This window comes from Gymnogyps californianus, chromosome 8, assembly GCF_018139145.2.
Source record: "Gymnogyps californianus isolate 813 chromosome 8, ASM1813914v2, whole genome shotgun sequence".
Taxonomy (NCBI): domain Eukaryota; kingdom Metazoa; phylum Chordata; class Aves; order Accipitriformes; family Cathartidae; genus Gymnogyps; species Gymnogyps californianus.
Window position 1 is genome coordinate 4,767,854 of NC_059478.1, and position 26,504 is coordinate 4,794,357.

General features: G+C 43.2%; 1 protein-coding gene and 1 non-coding gene across 2 annotated transcripts in view; both read right to left on the reverse strand.

The window, feature by feature from the left end:
* Positions 1–26,504, reverse strand: part of COP1 (COP1 E3 ubiquitin ligase) — a 128,377-nt gene that overhangs the window by 17,260 nt on the left and 84,613 nt on the right. The window contains 3 exon segments of the mRNA XM_050900833.1: positions 14,761–14,921; positions 16,030–16,154; positions 20,093–20,210. Of these exon segments, the coding sequence (XP_050756790.1) occupies positions 14,761–14,921; positions 16,030–16,154; positions 20,093–20,210 (404 nt within the window).
* Positions 847–981, reverse strand: LOC127019439 (small Cajal body-specific RNA 3). Its single transcript, XR_007766930.1, has one exon. It is a non-coding gene; the product is annotated as a small Cajal body-specific RNA 3 (non-coding RNA).

Below are 26,504 nucleotides of genomic sequence, written 5' to 3' on the forward strand. Positions count from 1 at the left end.
AGCGAGTTGCCAGTTTGGTCACGCTATAAACAATGCTAGCAGTTTCTTGTGTAATATGATGTCATTCTTTAAAAAGGAAAACCCCAAATGCAAGTGGTAACTTTAATTAGCAATTAAAAGCACAACCTCCCAGCTATACAGCTGCAGCCACCTCTCCCAGATCTGTCTCACTTCTGCAGACTGACAGTCATCAGGCAGTGGGCCAGCACTTAATAATCATCCTAAACCTCAGAGAGCAATTTCATCCTTTCTCCCCTTTTTTCCTGGGCTCTTTGGGCAGACATAGATTTACTAGGTCCTGCCTGGGGACACCAGCAAACCACAGGCGATGGCCCCTGACATCCCAGGGAGCTCACACACTCCAAGGTGCCTTTTAGATTTATTTATTATTTTTTTAAATGACTCTGGAGCATGCATGGCTTTGATAGGGTTTTGCACAGTCATTTTCAATCAAATCTGCAAACCTGGCTTTACAGCAAATGACTGTTTCTTGAAGCAGCAAGAAGAACTGAGAGGGAAGGGGAACCTCAGGACATGCAGCCCTGCTCCACCCATGCACATCTCTCCAACCAGAACGCAATCACCTCTACAGCCAGTTTGCTAAACCTAATGAGGACTTTAAAAAAAAAAAGGGAGCATTTTAATACAAAAAACAATAACTATGATTATAGTCTTGCTTTAAACCACTGAGCTGGATTAACTCTCAGCAATTATACTTAGCTCTGGATGCTGCAGACAAAACCCTGCCCAAGGGCTGTCCCCACGTGGTGGGACATCACGGCTGAGCAGCAGAGTCGCTGCCGAGGATGCTGTGGAAACTGTCTTGGCACATTATCAGATAATACACGTGTATGGAGGGGAACGATCTGGTTTAGTTGGCTCTCCTAAAGCAGACAGAGACCTCCACTTTGCTCTAGGAAGACTGCAACAGTGGACAAAACATATTTCTTTTGCCCATGACTGGTCCCAACTGGTCCCAGCAGCTTCCAGTCCTACAAAATTTCATGATTAAACAGTCTTTTATTACTCTGTCTTTTATCCCAGGCTTCCGACCGTATCAAATCCTAAATGAAATATGATGTAACGCATGCAAATAAGCTGAAGAAAAGAGGATTCAAATAGGAAAATATCATTAAGCGGGAAAGTTTAACTCAGAAGGTCAAAATCATTCTAGCCAGAAGAGAGAGATGCTGCACGGGGCACGTACGCACACCCAACGGCCTTAAACGTGGCACTGATGGCTGCTTTCTTACTTGCTTGGTGACTGCCAGCTAACAGCAGGGCCTGAAGCTGCAGTGCCGTTAATAAGTCCCTAAATCTCCTGGCCTTGAATACGCTCCTGAACTCCAGGGAACAGCTTGCCAACGGTGTGCTGCCTGCCAGCGTCCCTACAGCAAGGCCATTAAACAGCAAGCTGCTTTTTTGTTTTTCTTTTTTTTTTTTTTTTAAATTTTAAATGTGGTACGTGCATCTGAAATAAGTATTGCCAGCTCCCAGATGTTACCGATCACAGCCCGCTCTCAGGTAGGAGTCCTGAAATGAACTGAGGGGCTGTCAAGCTCACTCGTCACAGCCTGGAAATCCTTGAATTAGATGCTTCCCCCCATGCTCTCTCCTTTGCCCTCCGAAAGGGCGAAAACCAGATGACATCCTTACTCCGTTCTAGACTGTAACTGGAGATTTAGGACAACCTGATGGCTCTATACACTTCCTGCTGGAAAACAGGAGATTAAAAAAAAGACGTTAATTCTTAAAAGCACAGTTTTGTTGTTAGCATCACTGCATCGGCAGCATGCAGTTGGGGCTGGCGGCAGCAAAGGGGAGCAGTGGATCGCACTGTGGCTCTGCCAGACACGCTGCCCGATGGGCCCAGGTAGCTGGAGCCTGAGCTTGTCCTTCTCTGGGTTCCCAAAGAGGAAACAAAGCTGCATTAAGGTACTCAATTTTCCGTCCTGGCCACTCCACAAACCCAGCAGCGGCTCAGTTAATGGCAGACCTTTAAGCCGTCAGAGGCTTTTGCAGGTGGAGTGAGGCCTCCTTATTGCATGCCAAAATTATTTCTAGCTAATATACTACACAGATTTAACCCATTCCATGCAACACCTCCTAACAACTTCATTCCAAAAAAACCAGAAAGCATTTTACTTTCTAATGAGCCAGCAAATGAGGAAAAAGCATCCTTCTTCATATGATGTACTCACAAGCAGCTCTCACATGCTTGTGATTTCTCAGCACTGCGAGACCAAAAAAGGCTTTCAATAAAGTGAGATCCGGGTAATGTTCTACATCACTGTTTGAAGACAATTCAATCATCTTTGTTCTGGATTAAGTCTTGCTCCCGATTAATCTTAACAGAGCAATGAATAGGAAATCCATGACTCGGGAAGTAGGCAGATTTTATCTTTAAACCCAATTCACAAGTAAAATCATCTCTCTTACAATGGATAATTCTGCTACTGTTCAAGTTATTTTCACACAGTGGGTATAAAAAAAATTATCTCTAGAGATCTCAAATTGAAATGACTGTTTTTAATGCTCCCTATCATTTTGAATGCATGCAAAGACTAACAATACTGTATCAAAAAGAGGAGCTCAACAATCAAGAAATCCATTAAGCTACCAACGACACTAATAGCAAAAAAGGAAGTTTAAAAAGACTCAAGTATATAAAGAAAAAAAATCATGTCATTTTCCTACTGGGATTATAGGAGTGAACAAAACCCCTAGTGTTGCGACACAGTACCTCTGATTTTATAATATCCTTCAGCTACATAAATATTAGAATACAAACCCAGGCTCTGCTGACAAAGGGTGAGGGAAGACAAACACTTCTGGCATTTGATTTTTTTAGCTAATCTGCTTCATCCTCCCTCGATTTTAGATATTCTTTCTGAAGAGATGCTGCTGTTGACTCACTCTTCAACAGACACGACAGAGCCAAAGCCAGAGCATGCAGCAGGTACTCCCTTGCTTTTCTCTCAGCCTGATGATGCCTCAAACGTTTCAGAGCAGAGATGGTGAGAAATACAGGACAAAATACAGTGGATATAAGAAAATAAAAATAACTGTCCTCTGTCAGGACTACACGACTTACTACTTGTCACAGCAAACTTACGTGTACTGCTGCAATCATCAGCAGAAAAGCTACCGTGAAGAGTTCACGATCATCTACTGCCCTAGCTATAGCTTCCAAGGAAGAAATAAATGATAGTATAAAGAAATGGCCTCTAAAAAAAAAAAGCCACACATGGCACATACACAGTATGCATTTGTCTGGATAAGGAGAGACAGAGACGATGGGGCTTGGCGTGTGTCACATTCATTACTTCATTAACTTTGATTTGCAGTGAGCTAGGCTGAAATTCCACATTCATATGTTATCCAAAATTAATACAGAAGCCCCAGCTCGGCTGAGAATACACTTGTCTGCATCATAAACCCACCTCAAGCCTGCCTGCAAAGGAAAACAATGGAAACTTCAAAAACCTGTAAAAAAATGAGTTCACACAGCTCCCCTCCCCACTGCAGAATGGGTAATTCCCAGGTTCACAATCAATAGCAAAAGCCAAAGATTTAGTGATTGTGGTGGGCTTACGAGGAGGAGACTATCCTTGTCCCCACTTCCATGCTCAGACAGCTCTGCTCTCGGGGGAAAAACAAGGAGCCTTATGACAGGAAGAAGAGGGATGGCTGCAGAGGGTGGCCAAGAGACACGGAGAGGGTCAGAGTTTGCATTCAAGGATACGCTGGGAAAGCAGCGGCCAAATTGCGTCCCTTCACCCTGTAACCATACATCTAGCCTAACATTTATCCAAAAGAAATCTCTAAAGCAGTATTTTTCTTATACAAACATCTGAGCATCAGCAGAGTGATTTTTCACAGTGTGGATCTTTGCTTGCTTTTGGCAAGGTAAATATATATATTCTTAAGTTTTGAAACAAAGAAAACTCCCAAGCTCCCAGTGCAGGCTGCTGCCTGCTATAACAGACAGAAATGAAAAAAGAAATAGAAAAAAGTTTCACAAGCTGCTAACTCCTGTTTTACTTCAGATTTTCACGCATTTCCCAACAATTTAAATTTCTTCTTTTGTATTGTCAAGCCAAGCATGAAACTAACGAAAACAGAAAGCTGACAGTGAGATGAATCTTTTTGTACTAAATAAGGACATTTGTATTTCACTTCCAGCTCATTTTCTCTCCTTTTTTTTTTTTTTACTCCTGCTGGCCCAAATTTATCTTTTCAAATGCTGGAGCTAACATGCAAGTTGTGAAGCAAGGCACACACAGAAGCACTATTAACCTCCTATTTTAATCAAGGATATTTCACTCTAAACGAGTCAAGACATCCCCCAAGCACATACTCCCCGGTCTAGACCGGCTTGCCATTATTTGGTGGTCAGAAGAAACTTGGCCAGAGCAGTCTGCTTTGTAGAAGGGCTTTCTTGGAAGAAAGAGGCAATGAGGTCTCAACTGATCAACCTAGAAACTAGGAAGAAAAAAAAAAATCACGTATGCCTGATTTACACTGGGAGACTTGGCTAGCAATGCTGAGCCTCTGCCAGCGCAGGTAGTGAGGAGGGATGCAGCTTCTCCTCCTCCTGCTGCAGTTAATTTATGTGCTATCTGCAGATTACAGATAAAAGGAACTTTTTTTTTTATTTAATGGATCTGAACCAATCTTTCTTCCCAATATATGTAATATTGCTTATCTTCCCTCCAGTATCTCTCATTATTACAAGTAAATGGGAAACAATGCACTGTCTCATCTGCCAGCTCCCCAGGCTGCCCTGGCTATACCTCTCTGCTTAACTTAATATTCACTTCAGGCATACTAAGTAAAACTAGAAAATCCAGTACTGCACCAAACAGCTCACTTCTCTCCAGCTTTAGCAACCAGACAGGAGTTTCAGAAGAGATTATGATATACAATAACATATAAGAGACGTAATTGTTTGAAGCAGTGCTTCCCTTGCAGAATTCAGAACACCTCACGCAAGGGGGAACGCAACTCCATTCAGCTGCACAACCCCGAATTTAACAGTATCATTTCTGTCTAAAAGGTACTCATTAAACTACTACACATAACTTTCTTGCCATACTGGCTTTCTCTTTCTTAGAAAGGACTGATCATTATAATTGTGTGTGTATCCTATATAAAATAATTACATATCCTAAATACATATCCAGGTGGTTTCAATTCAGACACGAGAATGCTTTCAAAGGAGTGACAGTTTTCACTCCGTGCACATAGGTAGCTCATCTAGCATTAGCTAGAATTAGATCAGAACAGCACCAAAAGGAAACTGAGTCTTACTTAAATAGGTTAAAAGGATACAAATCTGTGTTGCTGTTGGAAAACCAGTCTGAGCAGTTGTTTTTATGAGGAGTGTCATAAAAACCTTAATTCTTGCTTTACCAACACGCAGTGCAATTGGCATTAAGCTGGTTACAAGTTACTGGGTTTCAAAAAGCTTTGGGGTTTTGTTACTGATAACAGAAGGGCAGAAAGCATATGAAAACCTTCAGAACAGTTGCCCAAAGCCAAGCAGTAACTATATTAATGCAGAGATCTACATAAAGGAAAGCTTTCACAGAGAAAACCACCTGTGCATAAATGCTTCTACTTCCATTTCACCCAGAGGTTAAATTATCTGATCAAAATCTTGTGCTGGAAAGAAAAAAAATCAGTTCATATTTTTTCCACTTCATTTAGACTCTGTAAAACATTAAATCCTGCCATTAAAATTGCCTAATTAGGAGCGCCAGAGCGAAAGGTTGATGCAGCCCATGAGCTGCGACTACTGAATGGTGGTGGCCTGGCACGACTTGCCGTTGGTAGGTTGCACTGAAGAATGGAAAAAAAAACCCAAGACAATATTGTGAGGTTGCTTTGACTATAATTGAAACAGTGTCACTTGTTAGAGGGAATGAGGTTATAAACCCACCTTCAAACAGCAGCGACAGCAGGCCACCAGCAGCGAGGGTTTCAAACACCCTCGGTATGGGAATTCTGCTGCTGCATTGAAGCCAGCTTCAAAGGCGGTGGTTAGCCCAATGCCAATGGCTTTTCAAAACCTACTTCCCTCTCTCTCGCTTTGCTCTTGCTGGTCTGAAACCAGAGTTCTCCTTTAGCACTAAGTATTCAGAAACGCAGCTTTACCCCTGCAGCTCCTATCTTAAATGACCCCCTTCATCTGCTTCATAAAACACTGAATACTGCCCGACTTACTGAGATGAGCTCCGAGCATTCAGATCTCATCTCACTGGCACTTTGTGCCAACCAGAGACTTCAGCAGATAGATGGTACTTCAAAAAAACAAAAAAAAAAAGCCAGCATGAACCTAGCAGTGGAAAGGATAGCAAAGGCTGCTCACGTAGGAGATGCTCTGACTCAGAGGAGATCAGCTTTGGTTGGAGCTTGAGATCAGGCAACAGATGCTGGCTCAGTACCTGCAAAACTTGCCTGGCTCCTACAATGACTTACTGCTTTCAGGGGACTCTGCTCCAGGACACTATACATAATATAAAAACCTAGAAAATACTAGGGATGAGCCTTCCTACCCAAAGGCTAAGAGTTGTGGGGGAAGGAGCACATCTGCCACTTCTAATCCCTAGGGCAATAGAGGGTGAAATGCCTGCAAGACACTAAGAACAAGCATGGGAAGAGAGGAGCTTACAACTCACAATAAGCAGGTTTCCAGGCATCATCTGAAAAACAAACAAAAAAACCCAACCACAAAACCCAAACCTTACAACAGGCTAATCAATTATTTAATCAGCCTCTCTAGAACCCAGAAGGATATGTATCAGAGTTCAGACCAAGTGGCCCAAAAGCAGCACTGCAGAGGTTGAGTGGGAAAGGAAAACAGTTGTCGAATTATTTAATTCTCAAAGCAAATGCTCTCTGAATACAAATATACTCTTTTTCTCTCTCCACTCCAACATATAAGGGTGACCTTGAATATCACCCTAATACAAATATTTTTTTTATGAATTTGTACTATTTGGGACATAGCTTATACAAAGGGCCACATGATACATACTGCTGCACTTCACCTTGTACCTTGTAACATTAGGGTTCAGCAGGGAGTTGGGGATGGAGTCAGGAATGAAGTCCAGGTTCCAGGTGAATTCCTGACTTGGGTTCATCTGTTATAAAACTCATACTTGAATAAAGAATTGATGGTTACTAAAGTAGCAGAGTCCCAACAGGAGAGAAACATCCACTTACAAGTTTAATGACAGCTGCAGAGAGACTTCTTTGCATCCCCAGTTCACAGTGTGTATCATAGCAATACAATTTGTGATTGCATTGGGATGCTCTTATTTTTTAAAGCCTAGGAAACAACAAGAGCCTGCCCGGACCTCTGCTTGCACCAGCAATGAACTGCAATCCATTATCTCTACAGCTGCACCGTGGGATCAGCTACTGGAACTGTAATGTCAACAGCACTCAGAGTTATGTTGACCACTATGTCATTCACTTGCTCTAGGAAAGAGATGACTCTAATAAAGAGGACCTCAGTTCTATCTACAGGATGCTGTCTACTTCTCTTGGCATTAGAAGAGACACACTGGTAAGCAAATATCAGCTTTAAAAGTCTGAAAGAGTAAACGCTGCCTTCATTCAAGAAACATGTGTGACTTTGATCTGCCTTCACTTCAAAAACCACATCAATCCCTTGGCAATTTTCTGCAATTATGCAGGGAAAAAAAAAATATATATGCCTCACCTTGCAGAAGGAGATAGAAACTGAGTTTGCAAATGTAAACTTAAAACCAACAAAAGAAGAAAAACCCGAGCCACCTACATTTCTTGGAGAAGCTATTCTTAAAATAGAAGCTAGAATGATATCAGAGCGCTGCAGTACCACAGGGGACCTGAACTTCCAGAGCTGAACAAAAAGCGACAGACTCATCCCCTCTGTTCGCATCAGCGGCACAGCCAGCTGCTCTGCATCTAGAAAAGGAAGAGTTAACAGAGGCACTGATGTACCAGCCACCCGCTGGCCTGCTACCTTGAGCCCTGAAACAGCAAAATAAATGGTGCAATACACTTTTTCCCCCCCCAAACGCACTAGACAGGAGGAGCACAGCAGACAGAGGTCGGGGTTATCAGGGAATCGCCTGGCTCCCTTCACCCCTGCCCACGCTCGACTGCGGCAGCGGTGCGGTCTGGCAAGTGACTGCCTTCACCGGGAGGAAGCTCAGAGGGTGTCCTGCAACCAGGGAGAAGGCGATAAGGAAAGAACATTTACTAATATTTTTCGTCTCTACAGAAGACTCAAAATTAAACACTTTCTCCTAAAGCCTGTCATTTGCATAATCACATTATCAAGATAAGTCTTTCACATGGACCGACATGTCAACACACTGAGATTTCAATATAATGCATGAACTGTTAATAATAGAGTATGATTTTTATTTTCCACAAAGTTCTCTGCAATTGGGACTCCAAGGGTTGTGATGAAGAGTAAAATATTGTTAGTCACCTGAGTATTTTTTAATTAATTCTCCTTAGCCACAGAAAAAAATAGAGCCCAAAATGAGCATTTGAAGAGATATGGGTATGAAAGTATATGAGCATGTTCAGCACAAAGGAGCATACATACTGAACTTGCGACATCTTTTATCAGCAAGGTAGAAATTATTCTGCATACGAAAACAGTTTTCAAGCAACATATAAAACAATATATACAGTGTGTATTGGTATACATAATATGCTAAAATTTGGGGAAAAAATCAAGCATGCATGATGTATCTTTTGATATTCTGGGTTCCACTTGTTTTTAACGAAGATTTGAGATTTTCAAATGAGTAACGGAGCAATAGACATGAAAAAGGTAGGATGGAAGAGAAATTAAATATATTTACTACCTAAGGAAAGTGCAAAGCAGCAAAGTAAAAGAAGTCAAAGAAAACTTCTTGTTTAAAGCACTGCCAATGGCCAGAGAGCAGAGGGCAGGTCAAGAGGAGTGGGAAGCCATCACACAGAGAGCTGCGAGCTTCACAGCACACATGCTACGGGGCTTAGACAGCTTCCACAGGAGGGAGGAACATCTTTGAAGATTTTCAGGAGGGGGAGAAAAACCAGTAGAATAAACCTGATCAAAGTCACGTTTTGCTTTTTTTAAAAGCTGATCATTCTCAGCCTCCAATAAACTGCCGTGCATTTCAACCACGAGGGAGAAGATGAAGACCACCGTGTTTCCAGGGTGAAGCAGTAGTGTGGTACTGCACCAGAGAATAACCTGCAAGAATACCATTTTGGGAGATGCTGCACATGAATGCTACAGGGCCAGCCCCGGTCTAGGAAAGAAAGGATGAGTCAGAAAACAGCAGGCGCCCTCCCTGAAAATACTGCGGTTGGAGCTACTCACGCCGCTACCAGAGCTGGTATCAGAGGCAGGCAAGGGACAGCTTGGGTCTGCTCACTCCAGGCAGGCATTTATCTCATAAGCTTTAGATTACTACCTAGGTATATCTTAATTGACATCTGAACAACTAGTTGAGGATGCTACAAAAATAAAACAACACTGAGTTGAAGCTGGAAGTCAAGATTCTCACCAATTTTAAGACTTTAAAATTTCAGCAGCAAAGAGGAACAGAAAAATACTAAGTCTTACACTTGTTTTCCCCCCAAAATCCCATTGGAATTCATATTTCAAGTTACAAGAGATTAGTTACAGTCGATACAAGTTACTTAAGAATGGCACTGAATAAGCATTTGGTTATTTGGGAATGACAAAGGAGGTTTCATTTTTAATGTTCATAAGTCATCCAAATTAATTAGCGCTTCAAAATGGCAATGAATCACTTCCCGAAATAATTTGTATTGGCTAAATTAATTCCAGTGAAGGGAGCCAATTTGCTGATTGTAAATTATCAGAGTCCCTGACTAGCTCCTGCGTACGTTGTGTAACATTTATTAGGCTACTGGGAAACAAAGGATGGCTACTTTTCATCAGTGAACAAGATTACAGCCCTATTAAGTGACCAGCTTATTGTGGTACAATTATAGGTTTCTATTTAAAGAATTCAAGCCAGACATCATTAAGAAACAAAGCTGAATGTTCAGAGGAAAGCAAAAATAAACAGAAGAAAAGCTCGTGTTCTGAAGAGATGTACCAAAAACCTATTTGAAGGGAATATTTCCATCCTCTTAGATTAACAAAGATAAGTTCATAGATGCAAGACTAATTATGAAGATAATTCCATCATATGACAGTGCCTAAGGGCAACCTGAAGCCTTGAATCCCAGAGCCTGCTTCTCTCACTCACGGCTAGATGATTGTTTCGAGACTCCCCTAAATTAAAATGACTTTTGAAGAGTGACAGTGAGGTGAGAAAACACATATATGGATTTCTGCTCTCCCCCGTCAGGCAGAGGAGATGCTTTCATAGCGCTGCCACGCTGCTGCTCTGAGAGCCTTCCTCCCAGGTGCCAGGAGACCTCTGCATCCATCCAGCACATACCACCACCCACCCACTGCAGCGCTGTTCTCAATGGATTTCCCTTCTTTATCGCTCTAAAAGAAAAAAAAAATATATATGTACATAAAGCTTTACCTAAGCTAATTTGCATGGCATTCTCCTGCTCTTATCTGCATCTCCTCACTGGTATCAAAGCCTCGACATTTCTGCTTGAGAAATCTTTCCCTGGCTAACCTGCTTATCGGCAGTAATGAATACTCATGCAAACAGGTACAAAATTAAATGGCTTCTTTACAGTGATTATGATAGATTGAGCCATACTTAATCTACATAATCAAATTGCTTCTGTGTTCAGCAGTAATACCTTTTTGCTGTCCTGGGAGCAGGTTCAGCCTTGGTTTCTCTTTTGACAGCTTCTTTCTGAGAAACGCTAACTGTGACTGGGAAAGGGGCTACTGGAGATGCAATTATTTTACACAGCTGTATGAGGCACATCTTGAACTCTGCAATATGGCAAAGCAGGTCCAAACGAAAGGTGTCCCCTTTAGGGAAGGGGAAAACATCACGTAGGACACATAAGGGAAAATGAAGTACAAACCAATCTCCTCCAGCTACTATCCACGTACCTAGACATAACTGGAGCGACCCTCCCAAGACAGATAAAACATCTCTACCCACCTAGCTGCAGTGAGCGACTACCACTACTATAATTTCCTTTCCCTACGCAAGAGCACCCCTATACGCAAGAGCACCCCTATACGCAAGAGCACCCCTATACGCAAGAGCACCCCTATACGCAAGAGCACCATCTGCTTACATGCTAATGAAATAGAAGAATGTATTTTCCAATCTCAAGACCAGATTCACGTTTCAAATCAAGCTGGCTAAATCTTGCCAAGGTGGCAGAAACAAAGGATGGCACAGGTATATTATAAAGTCCTTGACTTGGGAAATAAAATGATTTGGTTCGGGAAAGGTTCTGAAAAGCATCTGTGTCTAACTCATGTTTATCAGGTCACTTAGGCCAAAAGTGTCCTGAAGCTTTCTCTAGTTTTAAATATTGATCAATTTTTAGAGTAAAATGCAAAGTGAGAAATGGTTTTCCCCACAAGCTATAAATAAGTACTATTTAAAAAAATAAACAGCCCATTTACCTTTGTCCAAAACACAGCACTGAAAGAAGCAGAGCAAAGGTTTGCTTCCTGATGGACCTGCTAAGAGGTTTTTTGTTTGCTTGGGTTTTTTTTCAAAGAGTCTAACAAAACTATTAGCCTACAAGCTAGTACTTATTTCTGAACATACCTAAGAGTTGAAAAGTGAGTAAGCCTGATGCAAAATGCTAATAAGCACTTACGGAGAACAATTTCTCTCCCCCGTTATGGCTTTGACACAGGTGGAAAGAAGGCGCCGGCTGGACCTCTGCAGTTGGAAAGGTGACAGCTCTAGCAAAAAGGTCCCTGCATCTTCGTAAGCGAAGGAAAACCAACACAGAGGGGGGAAAAAAAAAAAGATGGGTTCTGGCAAGGGCTGCTGGCACAGCTTGACTTTGGCTCAGGAGGAAGTAAAAGCTTGAATTACATAAAAATAGATTTAAGAAAGAATCAATGACATTTCATCTGAAAGTTTTAGTTAAGTTTTAATTAGGATCCGAGATTTTGCACTTAAGTGCATGAAGTGAAGGAGTACATGTACTCATGCTTCCCAAGATAACTGACAGATCTGAAACTTACTCATCTCATCTCGAAAGGTTAATTAAAGAACAATCCTTGAGAGCAACACCGTAGGGGAACGGAGGAGAGTCTGCTACACCAGGGAGCCCTGGGGAAAGGCTGGCACACAGTTCCCACATCTCCCCCCTCAGAAACACTCCAGGTACCAAACTGAAGCTACTGTGCAGTGACTACGGCATGGAGACAAGCAAGACGGCTTTGAACCAGCCCAGCAAGGCACGGGGAACAGCATGCCCACAGCAGTATACAGCTTACTTGCTGTGCTCCCTGCGACTGTGGGGCAGGTTTCCCAGCCTGCGCTGGGCTCTGCACGGCTGCTAGGCTGGAGCTGCTTCGATGCGCGCACCCTTCAGCGGAGCAGGCATGATCACCGCCAGTGGTGAAAGGTAGGTGTGGTAACTCTTATAATTAGGAAACTAAGGCAGAATGACTCACCCAGGATCAAAGTCTGCAATTAAGCCAGAAATAGGCTGTGGGTTCCCCGATTCCCACAGATGCTGACAGCACTGCGAGGCAAAGGCCTTCTTTAGTTCATCCAAGCATCATTAAAAAACATGCCAGCTTTCGGAAGCCTGTATATATGAAGCTCCTTTGAAAAAATCTTATGCCAAATTTAAGAAATGTTATCAAAATGGAGAACAGAAGAGTTTCATCGTTCGAGCAAGACTTTGTAGACATAAGTGACCTTTGGCTGTGCAGTAATTTAATTTCCTAAGAACATGAGCAAAGTCTCAATTAGGTCAGAGAGGACCGCTGCGCCAGTACAAGAGGGAAGAGAAATGTGCAGCTGCATCGGTGAAGAGTACTTCTCGTCTCGGGGGGACTGGAGATATGGTGCAAGGAAGCATTAAGGCCTCTTGGCAAAAGCAAGCGAGGCTGCTTGCTTGGTATGTAAAGCAGGATGGCATGCACCACAGGCAGAGGTAAAACATGGAAGCAAAACGCTCAGCCAGTGGCTCTCAGATCACAGGCAGCTTTTTGCTGCTTTCTTTACAAATGAGAGCCAGGTACTGTGGCTGCCACGGGAGAAACAGGCTCATTTAGAAGCAGCCCAGGGAAAAGCAGAGAGTGATGGGGGCAAGAGGGGGAAAAAAGATCAGAATAGCGACGGATTCTGAATGCTGCTTAATGGAGTGAAGCCTGAACATTATTTGGTGCAGTCTTGATAGGCCTGATTTAACTATTACATTTTTGCACAATAATTTTCATACTGGTTATGAAAAATTGCTTGACAGCCCTTGGTGACTGCTCAAAAGTTTCTCAGTCACTTAAGCAGAAGGTCTATCAGAGTACAGCACATTAATCAAAGAGACTGATAAGGAGCAGACGGCAACAGAAATAACACCAGGGGTGAGACATCACTGTTAGTCTGTTGCCTGTAGAAAAGCTGCCCAGGAGGTCAGTGGGCAGGACAACCCAACACAGAAACACTGCAGTGAAGACAGTTCAGGGAAGGGCGTTTCTGGACACACAGGTTCCCACAGCACGTTATTATCCAGCAGCAAGACTAATTACGCAACTTCCAACAGCCACTCTTCATCTGAGACATGACATCTGTGTACACCAAATCCTCCTAAATCCCCAGCCAGAAAGAAGCTGGTGACCCTACATCACCAAGTCTCATGCTCACCATTCAAACCACAACAGCCCACTTTTTACTTTTAAATCCAAAGCGCAGTTTCAGACACTTGGGTTTATTTTTGTTTTGATTCAGAAGCGTCTATCTGAAGTGAGTCTATGCCAGTGACAACTGAATCATGGTTGTGGGGGCAGTTTCTTCATACGGAAACAGATTGGTAGATGTTACCCTTCCAAAACACTATCTTTGTGAATGCAACATCTCAGGACATCAATTAGGCAACGTTCCACTTTAGCTACTTGGAAGGCTGTATTTAGTATGAGCTCCTTTCCTCCCTCTCCCAACAAGTCCATTAAGTATCTGATCTGCAAACCCTTGTACATACAAAAGAGTTACTTGCTCAAGTTTTTTTTATGCAAGGTTTTCAAGAGCACTCTGAATTTAAAAGCAGCATTTTGTTCTCCAGAGCAGCTCTGTGCTGAAAGGCCACTCTCACAAAAGCTGCGTCAGGTCTGCCTGCAGGTTTAGTACACACGCTACGTACATGAATTAAGTGTCACTGGAACAGTCATTGAGGTGACTGCAGCCTGGGCTCGCCTCCTTTACATATCTACTCATCTAAACACGGGGCTGTATTTCAATGAGCAATCCCATATAGACACAGTAACATTGAGATAAGGCTCCACAGTGAGTATCTGCAGGTGCCTTCATCAAAGCAACAAAAAACCCGCTAATGCACCCACAAAAAACATTAAATGCCAGAAATACAATGCTGCTTTTGGGATTTCAGATGCCAAGCAGAGAAATTCAAACACCCAGGTGGAAGAGCTAAGAGCACAGCAGTCCCTTCTCCCCCAGCGTTTCAGTTACCCTGCAGATCTTCACGTTCTCATGCCAACCTGCAATACCCATAAATGGGAAAATACCAAGTGCAGTCAAACCCTCAGCAATACTATCTCATGAGAAAGGAGGCGGCATTCCTTTCGCACCCGGCTGGGTGCCTGAGCAGAAAGCTTACCCCATCTGGTAGTGCCCTCCAGCATACAGCACTCACAAACTCATTTGTGTCATCTTCTTTCCGGTCCTTGTCCAGGACACTTTTGACTGTATCAAACTTGAAGGTCAGCAGTGTCTTTGAGAGGCCTTTATAGTATAGGTAAAGGGAATTATTTTCGCTTCCTAGAAATAAAAAAATAAATATACGAGATTAGGTTCTGGTAGCAGGAACAGCAATAAGGCTTCTTAGCTCTTTCATTGTTTAAGACAAGACTAGACATTTCTTCCTTGTAGCTACCACCACGCTCGTGGTGCCCTGGCAACTGGGAGTGCTCCACAGCAAACTTTCACGATGCTTAATAACAGGACCAGGTTTTATTACAAGACAACTGCAGTATGCAGCGCACTTGCAAAGCGTACAGGATCCTAACCGTCCCCCATAACTTCCTTAGGGCAGAGCAGAATATCTACGCTACCACATGAAACAACGCTACACCTAGCCTGCTCGGTGTTACAGCTCTAAGGCAGGTAGCACTGTCACGGTTTTGCTTGCTGTAATCAAGTATGACAGTTTGGTCTGTGGAGGTTTAAGTAAGAGAGACTAGACAGTGTGCAGGCTTTATTTAGAAATCCATCCCAATTTCTGCCTTACAAGCTGTACAGAGATCAGAGAATACACAAGCTAAGGTCCTCCCTTCAGTGCTGGCACAGCTGTCCTGCCCATCCCGCAGCTATCAGCCTGTCACTGCCTTCCCACCAAGACCTGTGGATTTACAGAGGTTCAACAGTCCAACTTAAGCGGTGAAAGGACAGAAACAGCCAAACGGGTAACTGCTTCAGGATGATTCAGTCCAGGGAGCTGTTCACAATGTGGGCGTTATTGCTTCGCCACGCAGAATGCCGTACTAAGTGACAAGCACAGGACCCTCGTGTGGTCCAGGCTACTGCCCTTCCTTAGAAAGATGCGGGAGGATGTGTCAGTTGGTATGTGTGAAAGACATAAGCCATATCAACAGCAACTACATTAGTAGCTGATTTTTGGCAACAGCAAGTCTGAATCATCATATACAAAGAACTAATGTGAAATGGGAGGAAACCAACTACAGAGCCCCTTAGGTCTGGGCTCCTTACACCATTCCCTGGGAAGGGAAGGAGGGTGGAAGTTCAGAATAATCCTCTATTAAAAAGCCCATGCAGCTACGTAGCACAACTGCTGGTGTGTTTTGCAACTGTAGAGGCACCAGCTCCGAGGAGTCCCATTAACATTCGTCAGGATGGCTGCTCTACTCACCACAGGCGATGTAATCTCCATTGGACGCAAGCCCTACGAAATTCTTCTCGTTGATGTGACCCTTGAAGGACCGCAAGCAGTGAGGCTTCCCTACGTTCCACAGCTTCAGCTGACTGTCTGTTGACCTGAAAACAATACCTAAAGTTACCCTGCTGCCATATGGCAGGAACTCCTTGCTTGCAACCCTGCTCCTTAACACCCTACTTGCAATGTAAACGTAGGAAGTCTTAGTGCACTCCAGGAGATTTATCCCACTTTCAATCATATGCAACTCAGCTTGAGCTTGGAAAAGTATCAAGTTATTTTAGAAGCCTGTCAAAACGCATTACATGTTTGAATAAAAAACTTCCCTGAAGTATTACTCTTCCTTTCTCCTATCAATTGCAGAGTCCTCCACTGAACTGTACAGCCTTTGGGCCATCACTGCCTCCTCCAGATCCTCAGAGACCCAGGACACACTGAATTTTTTTTTTTTTTTTTTTTTTTTTTTTTTTAAAAACCTCTACAGCATGGACAAAATCCGTTCCTTTCTCTGTGCTGGCTGCAACTCTCATTCATGCCTTTACAGGACTTGGGTAGGAAGCAGTCTCCTCCCTTTCCAGCTGCCCTGAATACACGTTCTCCCCCTCCTGCCCAATACCAAGCAGCAGCATACAAAAACCTATGGGGGCTCAGAGTTGCTATTAGCATTAAATTGATGTGGTTTTCTCATGTGTAATTGAGACTGCATGGATACAGATCTCAAACTTCCACTTTTTTCACCTTGGCAGCAAAGCTAAATATTACTATTAAAAACATACAAACTCTGTTGGGATTAAATCAAAATTGATGTTTTCCATTGTTCCCCCACATGCAAACATACCTGCCTTCAAAATGTTTTTCTATTTACTGTGAGCAAACATTTTCCCTTTGGCAAAAGAAAGGAGGTGGAGGTAGTCTCCTCTGCCTGGCAGAGCACAACTGAAATAGGAAGATCCCAGGTTTCTGGGAGATACAGGATTAATTTCTTCCCCCAAACCTGAGGGGATATGAGCCTTGCTTCACAGGCGTTATTCTCTAGCAATTGCCAAGCTCTGATATTCTGGCATTCACAGACTTATGGCAATAAGCTCCACAGTAGGGAAACAAATGGTGATGTGGTGGGACCAGAGCCCCGTGAAGCCGCCCTTGTGGAAAGGGGTAGTGCTGTTCTGATCTTAAGTTTAAAAGAGATTGGGAGCAGGACCTGTCAGCCTCCTGGGTGGGAGGGAGGGGAGGCAGGCAATGCTCCCCTCATGCAGGTCGTGTCACCCAGCCTTGCTGCTTTCTGAATATTTAGAGTTGAAGGGGAAAAAACCCCACCCAATATCCATCAAATATTACAAACGACTAACACATTAGCCCTGCACCAATGTCACATCTACCTAAAAATATAGCACAAAAGAGGAGAGATGCACCTTGTGCTATACTGCAAAAAGCTTATCTCAGTCCTCAACGACAGCTGGAATGACAAAGGAGCGATAAGGGAGCTGCAGCAAGATTTGTTAGTCATTTGTAATAATAGTATGAGGTCAGATCAGAAGGAAGGTATGAACTTTATCTGTAATACTGTGACTTAAGCAGTAGTGCATTCCCCATCCCAGGTCTTGACTGGGGGAGCCTAAACTAGAGTATTCAGCTTCTCTGCCTCATGTTTGTTCCACATCCATCTGTGCCCTACACTGCTCCTCACTCTCCTTCCCCTTCTCTTGTCCTTACCATCACAGTAGCAGCATAGCTCACAGGAAGGGCAAAAAGGTATACGCTACTGCTTTGTTGGCCCACAAGTACAGGGAGGTGCCTTCTGTGCTATTAGGGCAGCTGTATTTTTAAAACGCTGCTTTCAAAAGCTTCAGAGTTGCCTGGAAACTAAACTTTTCTGAAGACAGGGTAAAGCGGCAAAAGATTAATCCCTGGCCTACAAGCTGTCAGATTCCTGTGACAGCTTCTGCTATTAGCTAACCCATCAAGAAGACCTCATATATATAGGCACTTAACCTCTATATTTTAGTAGCATACATTCTAGATCTCTTCATTAAAATAAAAAACACTTAAAGTCTATTACTAATGGAATGCTTTTACTGTTAACAAATTCCCATCAAGCTCTAGCCATGTTTGCATTGCTTAGAATAAGCATGCCATAAAAGAAGGAAGTTACCCGCCACTGGACTGCAAGGAGAGGAAAAGGCCCTTGATCCCGCTGGTGTTCCACTGCTCTTCCAGTTTCATACCCTCTCCAAAAAAATATCATGGATGCGCCGCTCTGTTAAACCTGTCTCTTTGTAAATCAGCACTGCAATCAATGTGTTGTGCTAAATACCAGGCAGTTCCAAACACCCTTGAGGTCAAAACCTAACTCTACAAGGCAAAGTAAATCAATGCAATCTATAAAACAGCTTTAGCTAGAAATCTAGCGAATCTGAATATACATCTAATTTTTTCTTAAAAGAAATCAGTGCTTGATTTTTGGGAATCAGTACTGCTGTCTCTTCTTGTCAATTTGCAAGAGAAAGACATGAAGAATAATCTGCTCTCTCTGACATTTCTTTCTGTTCACGCAGAAAAAGATAGGTGAACCCTCCAGTTAGTCCCCTCACCCCGTTGTTGCCTGTCCAAGTCTGACAGCTCTATCGATATTCCTCCCAGGACTGTGGGATAAGCTTTCTCAGATGGTTGGCTCACGCAGGACAGGGCCGTTCTGTCCTGAAACATGCCATAGATGATGCTCCACTTGATCACGGCTGTAAAACATTCCCAGCCTCCTCCTGCTTCTATTAAATACTCTCTTTTTACCCAGATTTGGTTCAAAGCATTAAATTTAATTTTCTCTGTGTTCTAGGTATGAATTTGCACCCTTATAGAGTTATAATGTTAACGGAAATAAGAAGAGAGGAGCTGATTAAATATAAACAGTACCAGAAGCCACCAGGGAATCTTCCATCACACAGCTCAGCTCAGAGTAACTCACTAGCAGCCTGAATACACCTTAAAATGCTCTGCTTTGGCTCCAGGCTTCTAGAGCAAACCGTGTGAAAACACGGGACAGAGCCAAGCTGGATAATCACCGGCTTGGTACAAGGCAGCAGGTGTACTTTCTGGGACTAGATCTACCCCTGTGATCCGCTCCTGCTGCCCTCGGGTGTTATACACGAGCGTGTTGAGATCAAAGATTCCCCTGCAGCCCCTCAAGGTTGCTTGCATTTTCCCCGCCGTGTAAGAGGGGCTCACCTCTGGTTTATTGAGGAGGCTTGTAGCCAGTCATTCAAACCTTTCACTATGTGATCTGACAGACACGCTCATTCCCACGTGATTGAAAACCTACCTAGAACTGAGGCAGCCACATCTGGCTTTGGGGCAGACACATCTGGCCATGTAACTGAACAGAAGCTGTAGAATATTATTCTTCAGGGCCTCCATAGCAGACCTTATGGTCTACCCTGGCTGAAAAGCTGCACGCCATTAGGACCACAGAACACAGCTTCTCCTTGTCTACTTTCTAACCCAAGTATAATCCTAAAAAGGGCCTTCACAGAGCAGATTAATAAATTACCAGAGAACAGATCAGTCAGTCCTACTTGAGTTGCTTTCAGGCTGTGGCTAAACCTCCTCTTCAGACATAGCAGTACCATTTGATCACTTCTGTCACTCATCAACTGTGTTTTACTGCAGATTACTATCCTCAGAGCTCTGCCAGCAGCCTTCTCTACAGCAGAGCTCTGGTCAGGAGCATCCTCAGCACACACAGCACTTTGTAAAAGGAGAGTCCACCTGCAGCTTCCCAAAGTCGAGCCTTATGGTCAGGAGCTGCATCTAGTTGTCTTCGTATTCCTCTTAAGCATTTTAGCTCCACAAGACAGAGCACAGCCAAGTGACACCAGGAATGAATTTCTATTTTTGTCTTAGAAAAAAGCAACGATCTGCTTCCCAAAAGCACAGCAGCTAGTGAGAGCACCCACCCACGCAGATGAACTTGCATGACGGCCCTGAAGAGCGCTGGAAAGCAAGGGCTACAAAGTTTTTAGCCTACATAAAAGGCAATACTTACGCAGAGACGATTTCTTCCCCGCTCACAAATTTTGCGTAGGAAACTGCCTTGCGATGCCCTTTGAACACCATGATTGGCTGCTTAGTGTTGCGAAGATCGTAGTAGTGAACACAGTGATCTGGAGATAAGAAAGAAAAGAGGCAAAATTTAATCAGTTGGGAAGGATGCACGGGACCTCTAATAGTCAGCCTGCAATAAAAGTCCTGCCTGCAGCTTCCACATCTCACTTAAAGCCTCGTCTAGGATAAACAGTCTGCACTATAGCAAAGAAGTGTTTAAGCAGGCTTCTTAAAATGGCCCCAAAATTCAGTCTGGAAGGGTCCAAGCAGCCTTTCAAAGAGTCAGCAAAGGAAAAAAGTGCATCCACGTGTGTGTGTGCACATACACTTGTCCTCCCACAAACCCCATTTGGCCCATGTGCAAGCCAGCAGCTAAAAGGACTCTCGCCTCTCCTGCCTGCCTTCTTGGCTCCCTGCCTAGCCACTCCAATTGCCGTTTCTAATTCTGCACCCCCTTCTCCTTCCTCAAGCTGTCCCCTCTTGGAAAACTGTTGGAGAACTCAAGGCTAAAAACTCAGTCTGTCTGCTGCTTAATTAGATCGTGGAAAATAGGGATTAAATTTCTCATGCTTACTCTAAATGGGTAACCTCCATACTTTTGTTTTTTGCTTCTCTCCTTTGACTTTACTACCAAGAGAGAATTAGCATTTCTGTTAATGAGAGAACAGACTAAATTCCAGTTGTTCTTAAGATTTAATTCACAGATGTGCCAGAGTGCCACAACCACATAAAAGGGATCGCAACAGAATTAGCGATACATTTCATTTTTTGCACAATTAAATGTCAATTCCCAAGAAAATAGAAAAATAAGAATAGAAAACCCCACGAGACCCAAGCCCCAAACACCCCCAGTGCTCTTTCCAGCTCAACAAGGTTAATAAGCTTCTCCCTTCCCGACTTTCAGCCTTTAACGCTGAACTTCATTTAATCATCCCCTGCTATTCTGGAAGTGCAGGGAGGGAAGGCCACACACACACACACAAGGAAACCGAGCTGGACGCCTTTCTCACCAAGCAACTTGGGACACCCAGACGTCAGCTGAAAACAGCTCTGACCCTCCTCCCACTGAAATAGCACCCCACCAATGGGAGTTTATCACAAAGATTACATAGAAATGAATTTAAATGCCAATAGCTACGGTTATTTTTGTATTTGCACAGCGTTTCAAAGCAGGGCTCTCGGCCGTACAAACAACACCCAGCTATGACAAAATCCCATGTGGTTTGAGAGATAACTGGATTTACATCGATCTGGCTACAGCAACCGCCATCAGACCAGCAAGGATAGCTTCTCCCCCATGTTAACGGGCTAATTGGTGGCCGTGGCAGGACGGGGGCTGTGTCAGAAACACCTTCAGTAAGACGAGGCAAGCAGGCAAGTCGCCTTCCCCTCTAACTGCTTCCAGCATCTTGCTCTCTGCATAAGACGGGATCAGAGACTTCTCCGGTAAGAGGTTTCTGGCTCTCTCCCTCCTCGCCGTGTAAAAGCAGACGCTCCAAGCAGCCACACCAAGTTTTCTCCACCACTTACACTGAACTGTCAAATTACTCCAATGTGCTGAAACCCAGCAGCTATTGTACCCATTACTGCTAGCACTGAAACACTGGGCAGTGCTGTACGCCCAAGCACTCTTTCGAACACTCCTGTTTCTTCCACCTCTGAAATATTAACCCTCCAAACAGCCAACACTTATCAACCAAAATCTCAGTGTGTTCCTACCATTTGGGTATTTTAATTAGCTTTAGAACAAGCTGATGTTGCAACAGGCTTATTCAATAAAGGGGTTAATTTTCAAAGGGACTTTGAATTAAGCGTTAACACTCCTTTAACAAGATTTGGGCATCCTGGTCCCTTCCACCTCTCTGAAAGCTTGAGCCAAAAAACCCCCACATTTTCTCATCTGGCCAGCATACCTGCTGCAGGAACTACGAAACAGTTAACTGGCAATTGTTATTTTAATGAGCAGAATGATTCTAGCAGGGCTTTCTATTAGGAGCCAGTTAGTGGATAAGCCTTTCAAGGCTATTTTTGCTTACAGTTTCAACCTCCCCTCCAGCTGGCCCATCAGTAGGATACCTTTTGAGCACCAGATTTTATCCTTCAGAGGGTGGCAGGGAAAGGGGTACCTGCGGATGGCTGCGTGTGAGCAGCTGGAGCAAGGCTGAGAGGAAAGAGCTGTAGCAGGAAAGACAAGTCCATTTGCAGAGCAGAGACATGAAGTTGCATTCACCTTCTAAATATCACAATAAACAGCTCGAAGCCTGCCAGCATCTGGCCACAGCACCGCGTGTGCCTCTCGGCGTCGGCAGGGCAATCAATCACTGTCTGCTCTGATCACAACGAGTCCGAGGGAATGGGCAAGGCCAGTGGGTTCTAAAATTAGCCACTTAATTATTAATTGATTATTTCAGCAGCCAAAGTTTTTTTTTTTTAATTCAATTGAAGCAGCTATTTTTAAGTAGATATATGAAGACAAATGCTCACTGCATTCATTAAAATCAGAACAGGTGGTCATGTTTTACAATTAAAGAGATACTCCCTCTTGTAGGCCATATGGACTTTCCGAAAACATGATAAAAATGCCATCTGCTGAGGAAGCAGAGAGCCCAAAAATGAAGCTAAATGAGAAAAATACAACTCCCAGGTACCCGGCAACAGCCTCGCCTGGTGGAGTTTGATGAGCTGAAATTGTCCGCGATGGGCAGCATCCCGGGCACACCAGCAGGTCTGAGGCGAGGTGGCAGGGTGCTCTGGAAAACTCAGAAGATGAATTAGTCCTAGGAGGCAGCTGAAGGTGAGGAAAGCAGAGTGGGCATTTGAGGGGAATCAAACACTTCCCGAACTCTGCAAGAGCCCGTAAGCTCATCCAGCATCCTACCGCTGGCTCCTGCCCTCAGCATCCCTGGAAGACCATGGAGCATACTCCACCGCTAACCAGTGATGCACAGGGGTATTTGCTTCTTGTTTTGCTCCTCAAATGTGAGCATTAAAAAATAGTCATTTGACAATTTTTTTTGCAGCTCTACAGTTTCCACCCCGATCAGAAAACTCAGAACAATTTCAACTTGGAAATGACATTTCCACAGTTAAAAGCCTCATGCCTAAGCCTTGGGCAGCAACAGCTCGCTGCTTTACTGTTTCTTCTGCATTCAGCCTTAATTGAAATATACATGAGATAATGGGAAAGAACATGTATATATACTATAACAAATTAAACACTCTGAAGCAATTCTTGTCTAGTTCAATGTCACTGCAGAAGCTGAGCACAATAGAATTCTGTTGTTGCGCCTTCTGATTTCAAATGTTTGCTGGCACGCTGTATTTTATTATACGTCTTATTTTTTTTAAAGTGATCTCAGGAGGCAAAAAGGGCAGCTAAGCTCTACCACTGCTGCTGAGAGGTTTCCGACCACAAGCCTGAGTTTTTAAATAGTGCTTTTCCAGAACGCTCAAGAACTGCTTACTTCCCTTAAGACGCCACTGCTTTCACCTTTGAGCCATCTAGTGACAACTAATCAAGAATTCAGACTTTTCCAAACTTCCGAAAGATCTCACCACCTCTTCAGTAAATATAACCCACGTCAGCAAAGGATGGCATCCTTTGTTGCTTGGCAGCTCATAAATTCACAAGACTCCAGCTGGCAGGAATAGGGCGAAAGGGAAGGATGGTTTTGTGATGTACAAGGTGAAGTGATCAGCACCTTCTCAATCGTGGTGCTCGGAATCAGCTTGGTTGCAGGGGTGGGGACACAGCAAATTAACTGATGATGTGCTTACATGATCTTAGGAAATCAGGCTAAAAACTTCTAAAAAAAAAAAAAGAGAGCTGGGAATTGCTAATGGAACCAGCAGAATCTCAGGTAATTTCAGAGTGGTTCAGAAAGATGGAATTGCTCTTGGATTTTTGGTTATTTAAACAAAAAAGGCAAAGTCTGTTTTTGCCAAAAGTGATTTTCCTTACACTTAGATTTGTTAATAAAATTCACAAACCAGCTGTTACTAGCAGGCTTTAGGTTCAACATCACCTATTGCAAAGCTCTTAATGTGTACTGACGAGCAGCAGCTCCAGAAAGAGTAGGCAAGGGTTAGGAAAGAGCATCACGCAGCAGCAGTTTGTCTTTCACTGGGTGCCAGTACATGCAGGGTAGCAACACACAGAAACCGAAGAACAGAGCAATCCAGCTCTCCAGGTACCCAGCAATTCCAAGTAACATTCATCTTCCAGGTCATGTGCTTCACCTACCTTCACATGAACATTAACCAGCATGAGCTAACTCACAAGACCCGCCTCCCCCCCCGGCTTTTTTCGACCCAGAACCACTTACTCAAAAGGAATATCAAGCCAAGGACAGCAAAACAAAAATTTACCTGCAATGCAATAGTTTCATGTTCAATGGATGTAACAACTAGAAAGCCCCAAGAGCTGCATACAAAGGTTCTGTGGCTCTCCTCTGGAAAACTGAATTGCTGGAGAATCAATGACCATTTTTCTTATTTCAATCATTTAGAAACGTGTATTTTGCAACTGTTCAATATTTAGATTATTGATCCATTAAAAAAATAAGTAAATTTACATTACTCAGATTTTTTCAGTGCTTATAGACTTGAGAATATAAGTGGTGCTTGCTGCTACATGGCAGATGATGTTACAGCCAAGAAGATGCCCACATTCAAAGTCAAAGTGGTAGGGTAGGGAGCCACATGTTAAATAAGTGGTCTGTTAGCAGTCTTCTGTTACCAAAGCACATTTTGGACTTTTTTTTTTAAATAATAGAGACCTTCAATACCAAACTTAGGGGTCAAATTCATTTTATATATTAATGCTCTGGCTACAGCCTGCAGTCCTGCATGCCTCGTGCTACACGTTTTACTGAAACGGAAGCCCAGGCTAGAGCATAACCTTTAATGTATTTCTCTTGTGCTTCTTTGACCATGATGATCTGATTTGTTGCATCTAGTAACTCATGTCCTCAGCTGATGATTCCCTCAGCTTCATCTATTGGTTTTCCTCCATATGAACTTCAAGCTTGGATCAAGGCTGGCTGTTTTCACCAGTGAAACTCTGTACATCAGTAGTAAGAATAAGAGACATTTATAGTCTGAGGGGTGTATTTAAACGACTTGTTCAACAAGACTTAAACTGAGTCAGAGCAAATTTGGTGCAAGATACCTCTGCTCACCTCTGATTAGGTTATCCCAAAGAAACCAAAAGAGCAACAAAAGCCACAATAAAAAGCCCACAAAATGTCTTTCGTCAGAATGAAAGATGAGACACATGCTTTTGTGGTGTTTGATTCCATTTTTACTTTCATTGGTTAAAAAAAAAAATCATTTCAGAGATCCTAAAGGAAGCCTCCATTGCTCAATACATATTAAAGGGGTTAGCTGAAATCCAGTTATCTATATTTAAACATCTACCTATAGAAATTGATCTTTCCTTTCACTTGTTTCTCCTCTGTATACCAAGTGTAAGCAAGATTACTCAGCACACAGAGCGGACAGAATGAAGCCTTCAGAGCTACCTAGAATTGTATCTAGGCAACTTGTTTACCAGGAAAATATAATCATATCCTTATGCCTTCAAGTGTCCAGAGCCCAGCGCTTCAAACCAAAGCTTGTGTTTCAAGTGTCTCTGGGTGAAAGGAAAGAGTACACGTTGTCATTCCCCTAAGTGGTATGCCATGAAGGAGAGGGCAAGCCATCTTAATGAATTTTTGTTGAACATAGATAAACAAGCAGTAGAAGAACAGAACTTTAACATCAAGATAGGTTAACCAAAAGTCTCTTTTTCAGCCAGGCTCGGTGTGACTTCTTGCTATAAAAAGGAAGCTTGCATCCTCAGAGGTAAAGCCTTTGGCTAGACTAAAAATGGAAACAGAATTGGGAGGCTCACATGCAACCTCAGTTTTCACTGTTAAAAACTTTTCTTCTTCTGTTAGTGAGGAGAAAGAGAAAGGAGATAAAAAGGGGCAACATCCTGATTGAAAAATAAACTCAGATCAGCAGTAGTACACTGTACTACAGCGTACTGTATTGCAGTACACTGAAGATGACTTGGCACATTAGATGCCTCAGTCCCTACAGAAACCTGAACAAGGGCCAGGTAAACAAGTGCTGCTCTTTCTCAAAAACCTGGGAAAAGACAGACAGCTGCTATCAGAACCCAGACCTTGAAGACAAAACGTTTCAAATAGATTTCCTTTAATTTGAGAGGAGACCTACAAAAGCCTCAGCACTCTCTTGACCTCGAAGTCTTCTAACAAGCTGCATACTTACTTAGAGACTAACTAAAAAGGTATTAATAAGGAAGTGAAACCTCTCCAGTGGATCTTCTACATACCTCCACATCAGGA